This window comes from Oryctolagus cuniculus, chromosome 13 (assembly GCF_051225735.1).
Source record: "Oryctolagus cuniculus isolate XC-2025 breed Fujian yellow rabbit chromosome 13, ASM5122573v1, whole genome shotgun sequence".
In the NCBI taxonomy this organism is placed as follows: domain Eukaryota; kingdom Metazoa; phylum Chordata; class Mammalia; order Lagomorpha; family Leporidae; genus Oryctolagus; species Oryctolagus cuniculus.
This window is the reverse complement of record NC_142879.1, coordinates 104,658,902-104,670,948: the sequence shown is the minus strand read 5'-3', so window position 1 is coordinate 104,670,948 and position 12,047 is coordinate 104,658,902. Positions and strand designations below refer to the sequence as shown.

Sequence of the window (12,047 nt, the reverse complement as noted above, 5' to 3'; positions counted from 1 at the left end):
AATTAAATACTTTCATATTTTAAAATTAATTATATTAAATAGAAAATATATTTAATCAATTATTCCAGGACATTTTTAGCATTGAGTTACTTCTACCCATGCCATATACTTAAATTTTCCACATTTCACCTCATTTTCTACCATTATAAAGAAGCCATGAGCAATAATCCTTGACCCTGCTCCCTAACAACCAGGAGATGCTTCATGAATCAACCATTTCTGGGTTGTCAGGTACCTAAAAAGGAACCCCCATGAATATCTGATGCATTAAACAGTATTCTCCTCATAGTCTAACTGCCTTGATTCTCCTCTTGAGAGTAGGAAAAACAGAAATATGAAGACTTGAAGGCAATACATTTTTTAATATTTATTTACTTATTTGAAAGGCAGAGTTAGAGCAGGCAGAGAGAGCCAGAGAGGTCTTCCATTTGCTGGTTCACTCCCCAGATGGCCGCAATGGCCAGAGCTGGGCCGATCTGAAGCTAGGAACCAGGAGCTTCTTCCAGGTTTCCCATGCGGGTGCAGGGGCCCAAGAACTTGAGCCATCTCTGATGCTCTCCCAGGCCATAGCAGAGAGCTGGATCAGAAGTGAGGCAGCCAGGACTCAAACCAGTGCCCATTTGGGATGCCAGCACTGCAGGTAGCAACTTTACCCACTATGCCACAGTGTTAGCCCCAAAGGCAATACATTTGAAAAGGAGTTCTCTGAGCTTACTCCTCACACTTTGAATAAACTTGAGTTTTGAAAAACTGAAAAACTATATTCATTTTTATGTTTTTGTATTTCTTCATTGTTCTCATTTTATATTTAGTAGATTTACATTCACCTCTGGATTACTGCGAAAAATGAAGTTAGAGAAAGGGAATCTTCTCAATACTAAGACCTAATGTTTCTGAAGTGCACTAATAGTTAACAAAACATGCATGAAATCTAGAAAGGTTTACCTTTATCAAGTTCTGCTTGCAAGGTTGGCCTTAGCCTGGCATCTGAGAAGCTAGGCTATAGGAGGGTTCCCACCACTCACTGATAGCAGTAAATAACAGTCCCTACAGTGTTTGTACAATGTGGTTCATGCTGAACACCTGCTTTCCTTGTGTGAGTCTGGAACTTTGGTTCATGTTAGGCAGAGGATACCTAGATAATCTCCAATAAAACCTTGAACACTGAGTTTCTAATAAGTTTTCCTAGTAGACATTTCTCTTGTTATCACAACTTATTTCAGGCATGTGTGAAATCAGGCATGTGTGATTCCCAAGAGAACAGACTCTTACAAGCTTGGACCAGGTTTCCTCCAGCTCTTTCACATGCCAACCGTAATAAATCCCAGCCATCAGTATAACTATATGTTGAGTCCTGTGCATTCCACCAGAAAACCACTAATTCTTGTGGGTGGCCAGAGATCCCACAGTATAGGGACCAGCAAGTGCCTTACCATCTCCAGATGTTTGGTAACTGCCTTGATCTTTTCATCATTCATTATGAACTCCTTGGTCTTACTTGATGGAACAGGCAAAGCATATTGCGCAAGGGATTCATTTGTTGGTGGATCAGATCTTAAGACCATTGGTTCAATTTTGTTATGTACTAATTTTTCACTAGGTTTTTCTTTTGGTTGATGTGGTGAAGGTGAATCAAGCTGTCGTTTCTTATTAGTTACTTCTGAAGCACTTGGCAATGTGTCATTATTAGTGGCCAATTGATTCTTTGATGGCTTCATTTTATTTATGACTTAGCTTCCAAATTATAGATGGATGGAAAAAGTAATTCCTCCCTGTGGAAAAAAAAATTAGAGATTCACAACATTTAATCAACAAAAATCGTTGTTCTAATTAAATTCATGTACTGTACTTGTTTTTATTGTCCAATGTTTTAGCAGCTACAATTATACATTGGCTCTTCTGAGTTATAATTGCTTAAAGAAAAATAGAATACAGTTCTTGGAGCATCTAATTTACATCAGGATGTTATTTAAACCTAAGTTTAACAGCCAATATAGTACGTACCATTATCTTTAAGCTATGTCCTTCATATACATCATTATTCCCATCTTACATGTAAGTAAACTGAATTCAGAGAAGTTAGTGCCCTTCAACAGACACACAATAAGTTAGAAAGTCAAAATTTCAACACATGCCTACTTGGTTATAAATTTTGCTTCTTTAATACACCATCTGCTGTCATATGAAAAAATATTTTAATCTATGGACTGACAGAATTTCATATAACTGGGAGAAGAATACATGAAGATGTCAGATTTTAAATGTTGGAAGCATGAAGATGATGAATCTCAAAATTAACTCTGGAGAAATTACAAAGTGGGGAAAAAGTAAGAAAACCTAAGAACCCCCTAACTGGGTTCAATTTGTGTATCCGGAATTTAAGATAGGGATTTGGGAAAGGAAGAAGGCAGGGCCTATACTGAGAGAATATATTTAGGAAAACTATTAAATTTTGTGCTTACTTTACCCCATTGTTGAGCTAACAACAATGCCCTTAATACACATCATTATTTCTACAGGAGCAGTTGCCTTGGCACAAGACACTAACAGTATATTATGAAGGCAGCAACAAAGTTATGCAGGGATAAGAAGTAAAAACTAGGTATATCCTAGACTCTCAATCCTCTATTTCTTTTTCTCCTTCTAAAGCTGATTGAGACTCAGGACAATGCCTCTTCCCCAAGAGTTTAAAAGTATATACCTGGGTAAAGCCACCGCCTGCAGTGCCAACACCCCATATGGGTGCTGGTTCAAGGCCTGGATGCTCCAATTCCCACCCAGCTCCCTGCTAATGTGCCTGGGAAAGCAACAGAAGATGGCCCAAGTGCTTGGGCCCCTGTACCCACATGGCAGGCCAGGAAGAAGCTCTGGGCTTTGGATGGGCCCACCTCCAGCTGTTGTAGCCATTAGGGGAGTGAACCAACAGAAGGAAGACTTCTCTCTCTGCCTCTGTAACTCTGCCTTTCAAATAAATAAATAAATCATATATATATATATACACACACACACACACATATGCCTAGACATGGAAATTGTTGGGTAAAGTGGAGAAACTTATAATAATATCAGTTATTTGCTATCATTGTTGTGCATTAAACTATGTCCCCTAAAAAGGTATGTTCATGCCCTAACTCCCCAGCACCTGTGATTGAACTTTATTTGGCAATATGACCTTTGCAGATATGATCAAGTTAAAATGAGATCAAGAAGCCGGCATTATGGCGCAGTGGGTTAAAGCCCTGGCCTGAAGCATCCCATATGGGTGCTGGTTCGAGTCCCAGCTGCTCCTCTTCTGATCCAGCTCTCTGCTATGGCCTGGGATAGCAGTAGAAGATGGCCCAAGTCCTTGGGCCCCTGCATCCACATGGGAGACCCAGAAGAAACTCCTGGCTCCTGGCTTTGGATTAGCGAAAACTCCGGCCATTGCAGTTATCTAGGGAATGAACCAGTGGATGGAAGACCTCTCTCTGTCTCTACCTCTCTCTGTATCTCTGTCTTTCAAATAAATAAATTTTTTTTTAAAAATATCAACTAGATTAGGTGTGTCCTAAACCCAATGACTGGTGTCACTATAAGAAGGACATGCAGCATCAAAGCCAGACTGGAGTGATACAGTTACAAGCCCAGGAATGTCAAGGATTGCTAAGATGTGCCAGAAAGCTTAGGCTTCAGGCAGGCCACGGTTATGTTGATACCTTGATTTCACAATCCAGCTAATAAGAGAACAACTGCTACTGTTTTAAGCCACACTGTGGTGCTCTGTCACAGCAGCTCTAATATCTTAGTCTATTTAGGCTTCCATACAAAATACCATAAACTGGGTAACTTAATAAATATTTATTTCTCACAGTGCTGTAGGCTGGGAAATCCTACATCAAGGTATCCAAAGATTAAAGAAATTATGGAACATATATGTACTATGGAATACTACTCAGTGAATAAAAATAAAATAAAATCCTGTCTTTTGCAACAAAATGGATGCAACTAGAAACCATTATACTTAGTTAAATAAGCCAGTCCCAAAAAGACAGATACCACATGTTTTCCCTCATCTGTGGTAACTACTAGATTCGATGATTGTTTAACATCTTTTCTCTACTGTTGAGGAACAGTGCTTTTTTTCTTCATCCTATTCGTTGAATTCTTTATTTAGTTTAGGGGTACTCTTATGAGTAAAAAGTACACTGAAAGTAGATCTTTGTAAAAATTAAGAATGGGAATAGAAGAGGGAGGAGGAAGAAGGGTGGGCGCATAGATAGGAGGGAGGATAAGGTGAGAGGCATCACGATGTTCCTAACTCTATATATATGAAATACCCGAAATTTGTATACCTTAAATAAAATTTTTAAAAAAAGGCAAAATAACCAATCCAAATTAAAAAAAAAAAGGTATCCAAAGATTCGGTATCTGATAAAAGTCCAAACACTGAATAAATGGTGCCTTTTTCCTCTGTCCTCCCAGGGTGGAACAAGCAAGGGTGCTTTGTTTGGGCCTCTTTTATAAAATAATTAGTCTCATTTGTGAGTCTGCTGACCTTATGATCTAATCGCCCCCTGCCCCAAAGACCTCACCTTCTGATAACCATCATCTTAGGTACCTATGAATTTGGAGAAGGCAGAGAGAGGGACACAAACACTGGAACACAGAAAGCAACTACCACCTAGCAAACAAATACATCCAAACACTTAACTTGAACTTCCTGGGAAGGACAGAGATTAGAGACAATCTTTTGATCATTTTCGGATTGGTTTCCAGAGTAGTTAATGCCAAAGGGCATAAAAGCTCACAGATCAATAGGACGACACCTGAAAGATACAGCTCATGAACAAAGAAACACAACAATATGTATCAGTTGCAGAATCATTAGAATAGAAGGACTTAAAATACATAAACAGAGAGAATCTTATATATTCTTTTAAAAAAAACATTGATTTATTTATTTGAAAGTCAGACTTAGCAAGAGGAACAGAGAGAGTGAGATCTTCCATTCCCTGGTTCACTCTGCAAATGGCACAGTAGCAGGGGCTGGGCCAGGCAGAAGCCAGGAGCCTGCAACTCCATCTGGCCAAGTACATGGGCCGTTATCCACTGCTTTCCCAGGCGCATTAGCAGAGAGCTAGATCAGAAGCAGAGCAGCAGGGGACTCAAACTAGTGCTCCGATATGGTATAGTGGAGACACAAGGAGCAGCATAGCCCAGTGTGTCACAATACCAGCCCCAGAACATTAGTAAAAAACAAATATCAGAGGTTTTTTTAAAAAAGACCCAAGTAGGGCCGGCGCCGCGGCTCACTAGGCTAATCCTCTGCCTTGTGGCGCCGGCACACCAGGTTCTAGTTCCGGTCAGGGCGCCGGATTCTGTCCCAGTTGCCCCTCTTCCAGGCCAGCTCTCTGCTGTGGCCAGAGAGTACAGTGGAGGATGGCCCAAGTGCTTGGGCCCTGCACCCCATGGGAGACCAGGAGAAGCACCTGGCTCCTGCCATTGGATCAGCGCAGTGCGCTGGCCGCAGCGGCTCCATTGGAGGGTGAACCAGCGGCAAAGGAAGACCTTTCTCTGTCTCTCTGTCTCTCTGTCCACTCTGCCTGTCAAAAAAAAAAAAAAAAAAAAAAAACCCAAGTAGAAACATTAGGAATGACAAAAATAGATTAAATAAAACAACTGATCACAGAATAACAATGAAGAAGAAGTTAGAAAATGGAAAATCAGATTGAGATGTTCTATCAGAAATCATCAAAAAGAATAAAAGAAGAGATTAAAAATAGATAATGAGAAATTAAAACACTAAAAGACATGCAGAAGAATTAACCAAATGCCAATAGCCAGATAACAGGAGAGCTAGAGGAAAAGAAAAACAAAATGGGAAGGAGGAAATGTATAAAGAAATCATAAAGATAAATGTCTCAAAATTAAATGTGGAATCCACAGATCAAAAGTGCTCACAAAATACCAAAAAGGAAACAAAATAGTTAAAGACATTTCAAAGCGAGAACCTCAGATAAATATCTCAAAACTTTCAGAAAGAGCCTATCACCTACAAAACAGGAAAAATTGAATTGACAACAGCTCTTAATATAATTTCTCCTCAACGTATTGTATACTTTCTGTAAACTGCACTCTTTGAGGGCTGAAGAATAAAAATTAATGAAAAGATTGACATCATTTATCATATTCTTGAACATGAATAAGGTGAAATGAACGTTGACAGTGTCAAGTATTAAAACATATTTGAATATAATTAGCAATCCTACATTGCTAGTTAATATAGGCTAGCATCTGTTGATAATATGATAAGAATGATTTGATTTTTAGAAAAATAGCCTTTAGTGTTGAGAAGATCAGCCAATAACATCATTTTTTCATCTGAAAGGCAGAGACACAGAGAGAGATCTATCTACTGGTTCACAACCCAATCGCCTTCAACAGGCTGGGGTTGAGTCAGGCCAAAACCAGGAGTTTTAGAACTCATCCTAGATCTCCCCCCAGAGTGGCAGGGACCCAAGAACTTGGGCCATTACCTGTTGGCCCCAGGGCGTGCATTAGGAGAAAGTTGGAATCAGAAGCAGAGGTAGAACTCAAACCAGGGACTCCAAGCATATCAAGCAGCATCACAACTGCTGTAACAAACTCACCCCCAATAAATTTCAAGTCTAATAATAGAAATTTTTTATTTGGCAGAAAAGATGGCAAAAATTAATTTATGCAAAACACAATCATCAACATCAAGTAATTTAACAGACTATTTTAGGGGATAAAATAAAAAATGAAATAAAAAATTATATTTATTATAAATAAAATATTAAGTAAGGTTTTTAAAAGTTATTCCTCAATTATTTTGGTTCCAATTCCTTATATGAGTCATAGAAAGCAGATAAAATTATTGCTATAATTATGGATTTTCAAAATGCAATGGAAAGCAGATAATAGATATAATTGTAGATTTTGGAATTACAAATATTCCTATTTTTGCACATTTAATAGGATTTTAATCAATAGAAAATATTGCTGGAAAATAATCATACATATGTTTTGAGATTTACAAAAAATTAAAATTGTGGCCAATACTGTGGTCCACTGGGTTAAGCCATTGCTTGCAACACTGGCATTTCATATCAGGGTGACAGTTTAAGTCCAGTTGTTCCACTTACAATCTAGCTCCCTGTTAATGAGTCTGGTAAAACAGCAGAAGATGGCCCAAGTGCTTGGGTCCCTGTCACTCATAAAGGAGACAAGGATGGGATTCCAGGATCCTGGCTTTGGCCTCCCACAGACCTGGCTGTTGTGGCAATTTGGGGAGTGAACTAGAGAATGGAAGATTCTCTCTCTCTTTCTCTCTCTCCCTCTGTCACTCTACCTTTCAAATAAATAAACAAATCTTTATTTTAAAAAGGAAATTTAAGGCCGGCGCCATGGCTCACTAGGCTAATGCTCCGCCTTGCGGTGCTGGCACACCGTGTTCTAGTCCCAGTCGGGGCACCGGATTCTGTCCTGGTTGTCCCTCTTCCAGGCCAGCTCTCTGCTGTGGCCAGGGAGTGCAGTGGAGGATGGCCCAAGTGCTTGGGCCCTGCACCCCATGGGAGACCAGGAGAAGCACCTGGCTCCTGCCATCGGATCAGTGCGGAGCCTCGGCCGCGGCGGCCATTGGAGGGTGAACCAGCGGCAAAGGAAGACCTTTCTCTCTGTCTCTCTCTCTCACTGTCCACTCTGCCTGTCAAAAAAAAAAATTAAAAAAAAAATTTTTTTTAAAAAAAAGGAAATTTAAAGAAAGATATGTAAGCAGGGATTCAGGCCTCTAATATGGATTTTTTTTTTTTTTTTTTTTTTTACAGGCAGAGTTAGACAGTGACAGAGAGAGAGACAGAGAAAGGTCTTCCTTCCATTGGTTCAGCCCCCAAATGGCTACTATGGCCGGTGTGCTGCACCAATCTGAAGCCAGAAGCCAGGTGCTTCCTCCTGGTCTCCCAAGCGGGTGCAGGGCCCAAGCACTTGGGCCATCCTCCACTGCCTTCCCGGGCCCCAGCAGAGAGCTGGACTGGAACAGGAGCAACCAGGACAGAATCTGGTGCCACAACCAGGACTAGAACCTGGGGTGCCAGCGCCACAGGTGGAGGATTAGCCTCTAATATGTCTTGGAAAAACAGTGTAAGCATTATGGAGTACTACTCAGCTGTAAAAAAAAAAATGGAAACCATGACTTTTGCAACAAAATGAATGGAACTGGAAACCATCACATTTAGTGAAATAATCCAGTCCCAAAAAGACAGACATTATATGTTTTCCCTGATCTGGGGTAACTAATAGAGTACCTAAAATATAATGTAATGGAGTGACATGTACATTTTGAGATCCGATGACTGTTTACAGCCCTTGTCTCTTCTGTTGAAGAACAGTGATTTTTTTCTTCATACTATTCATTAAATTCTTTACTTAGTGTAGGGTTCACCTTATGATCATTAAGTAAACTGAAAGTAGATCTTTGTAAAAATGAAGAGTGGGAACAGGAGGAGGAGGAGGAAGAAGGGTGGGAGCAGGCAGGAGGGAGGATATGGTGGGAAGGATCACTATGTTTCTCAATTTGTATAACTTAAAACACAAAATTAAAAAAGAAAAACTGTATATTTTGAGAATGTTGACATTTTACAGCTTTGTAAACATTCTGAAAATTTTTATTACATCTAAGAACTAGACAACTGTTTTATTATTTCAACAAAACACTACAGTTAGTTGAAAACAGCTCCGGGGCCAGTGCTGTGGCGTAACAGTTAAAGCTGCCGCCTGCAGGACTGGTATCCCTTATGGGCGCCGGTTTCAGTCTCGGTTACTCCACTTCCTATCCGTCTCTGCTATGGCCTGGGAAACAATAGAAGATGGCCCAAGTCCTTGGGCCCCTGCACCCACGTGGGAGACTTTGGAAGACGCTCTTGGCTCCTGGTTTGGATCAGCGCAACTCTGGCTGTTGTGGTCAACTAGGGAGTGAACCAGCAGATGGAAGACCTCTCTCTCTGCCTCTGCCTCTGCCTCTTCCTCTCTGTAACTCTGCCTTTCAAATAAATAAATAAATCTTTAAAACAAAAAAACAGTTGCCAAAAATAATCTTTAATTGGTTGGTAGCCAAATATGAGTTAGGAAAGATACATTGATGCCAGTATCACTAAAAGTTCATTTGAAGAAAGAAGACAATGTTCTTTGGAAACTGTTGAAAACAATAAATATATACAGTATAGAACTTAAGCCAGAAGCCCCTATTGAGAGCATCTGGGGAGTCAATCAGCAAATGGAAGATATCTCTCTCTCTCTCTCTGCCTTTCAAATAAATATAAACTTTTCCAAAAATCCATTTTAAAATTTTTTACTCTAATTGTGGCTTAACTCTTTATTTTAAAAATAGAATTGTATGGCTTTACAAAGAACAGCTTTTTCTTTTTTTCTTTTCTTTTAAGATTTACTTATTTATTTGAAAGGCAGAGTTAGGGAGAAAGACAGCGAGATATCTTCCATCCGCTGACTCAATCCCCAAATGGCCACACTGGCTAGAGCTGGGCTGATGGGAAGCAAGGAGTCAGGAGCTTCTTCCAGGTCTCCCACATGGGTGCAGGGGCCCAAGCACTTGGGCCATCCTCTGCTGCTTTCCCAGGTGAATTAGCAGGGAGCTGAATTGGAAATGGAGCAGCCGGGACTTGAATTAGCGCCCATATGGGATGCTAGTGCCACAGGCACTAGCTTTACCCACTATGCCACAGCACAGGCCCCAGAACAGCTTCTTCTTTTTCACACTTTATTTGAGAAACAGCAAGAGAGAGAGGAGAAAGAAAGAGAGAGACAGAGACAGAGAGCAAGGGAGCATTCCTACCCAATGGTTTACTCCACAAATTGCAAGCAACACCAGAGGTGATTGAGGGCTGAGGCAGAGAGCTGGGGACTCAAATACATGAATCATCACACTGCCTCCCAGGATCTATGCTGGTGGGAAACTGGAATCAGGAACAGGAGCTGGGAATTAAACAGAGGTACTTCAATGTGGGATGCAGGTGTCTTAACCACTAGGCCAAGTGTCCATTCCCTGTGAGTTAATGCTTTAAGCAAAATTAATGTTATAACAAAAATGATGCAGAAACAAAAATTCAATTTACAATTGAAAAGCATCAGAATTCTGAAGAAATTTTATTAGCAACGAAATTTCACATAAAGCATTAAGTCTGAGAGGAAGACGAGCCAACAGGACTCAAGAGTGGGCAGTGAGGCAGAAGGTCAATCAAGAAGGGATACATTGAAAGCAAGGAGAAGAAAATATTAGACCCAGTGATGAATTGTCTCAAAACCAGGTTAGCTAAAACAAGGACTAAGAATTGACCACTGGATTTAGCAATGTGAAGGCAGGTGATTTGTGAAAGATAAAGCAACACATTTCAATACATTGTTAGAGGTGAATGCCTAATTTACTTAAATTCAAAAAAGAACTGTCAGAGAAGAAACAATGCATATGATCGTCCTGGAGAAATTCTGGTAAGAAAACAGTACAAAATAATTTATTACTAGAGGGAGGAAATATGATCAAGAGGAAGATTCTTTTGTTCTTTTTATGAGACCAGTAACAAATCCCTACGCTGTTATGGGTCAAACCAATTGTGTCCTTCCCAAAAAAGTTCAAGTCCTGACAACAGAAATAGTGTGACCTTACATGGAAATAGAGTCTTTGCAGATTTAGTCGGGTTAAGATGAGTTCAAACTGGATTAGAGTGGGCCCCAACCCAATGACTGGTGAAGAAAAAACCACACACAAAGGAAAGGAAAGAATGCCATGTGTAGACAAAGGCAGAGATAGGAGCGCTGAGTCTACAAAGGACACTAAGGATTGACGACAATCACCAAAAGCTAACAGAATGAGCACAGAACACACTCTCCCTAAGGGACCCCACTAGGAACCAACCCTACCAGCATCTTGATCTTGGACTTCTGGCCTCCAGAACAGAGTGGGGGACAAATGTCTTGGAAGCCACCAAGTTCACCTTACTTTGTTATCCACAGCCATAGGAAACTAACACACACGCTGATGGAAAGCCGAATGTACAACTGGTAGGAAAGGAATGGTGGCATATTACGCTTGAGCAAACACCAAGAAAGAGATGTTAATACAAGTGGACTAACTCGCTTCAAGATGGGGAGTGGGAGGGACCAGCACTTCCCTATAGTGGGTTTAACCCCTGGCCTGCAGTGCTGGTGTCCCATTTGGACGCTGGTTCTAGTCCCAGCTGCTCCACTTCCCATCCAGCTCTCTGCTATGGGAAAGCAGTGGAAGATGGCCCAAGTCCTTGGGGCCCTGCACCTACGTGGGAGACCCGGAGTGAGCTCCTGGCTCCTGGCTTTGGATCAGCTCAGCTCTGGCTGTTGTGGCCATTTGGGGAGTGAAGCAGTGGATGGAAGATCTCTGTCTCTACCTCTCTATGTAACTGTCTTTGAAATAAATAAAAATAAATCTTAAAAAAAAATAGATGGGTACAGGGAAAGTTTATGGTAGTAGGCAAGAGACCTGGGCTACTACTTCAAGGAGACAGTGAGAAAAGGATGTAACAGTCACTTGGTGGGCAAGAAGGGTGGGGGGGAAGAGATCCAATGTGCCCCCTGAAATTCACAAAATTTATCCCACGCAGCGACTACTTGCGTTCACAAGCCACGTTTTGAAGGTTTTCCACCTTTGCTTCGTTTAACCCTCCTGGCGATCCCAAGAGGTAACCATCGCACCACCCTTGATCTACCCGAGCATCCGTCCCTATCCGCCACGACGACGCCCCCACGTTTGGGGGGGGGGGGGTCTTTCCTCTTCCCGGGTAAATAACCTGCTATTCCTTTCCAACAGCAGCAGGGCTGGCAGGGTGTGTCGGGAAAAAAGCGATTTGCCCGCCACCGCCGCTGCCAAGCAGGCACACCAGCCTCACTACGGCGGCGGAGTCACACAGCCGCACCGGGAACAGGGACACGGACGCCGGGACACTTTACCCCGAGGAGGCGACACCACCCCACGTCGCAGAGGAGACCCCGCCCGCGGCGCCCCG

General features: G+C 41.5%; 1 protein-coding gene across 10 annotated transcripts in view; it reads right to left on the bottom strand.

The window, feature by feature from the left end:
* Positions 1-12,047, bottom strand: part of LOC103350869 (coiled-coil domain-containing protein 7) — an 87,818-nt gene that overhangs the window by 75,621 nt on the left and 150 nt on the right. For 9 of the 10 annotated variants that reach the window (XR_016219270.1, XR_016219269.1, XR_016219272.1 and 6 more), the window contains exon 2: positions 1,434-1,772. The exons of the other annotated variant lie outside the window; for it this stretch is intronic. Coding sequence is in view for 3 of the 9 variants with exons in the window: in XM_089311890.1 (XP_089168016.1) it covers positions 1,434-1,718 (285 nt within the window). In the remaining 6 variants the exon portion in view is untranslated. The remainder of the gene's footprint in view (positions 1-1,433; positions 1,773-12,047) is intronic. 10 annotated transcript variants of the gene reach the window in all.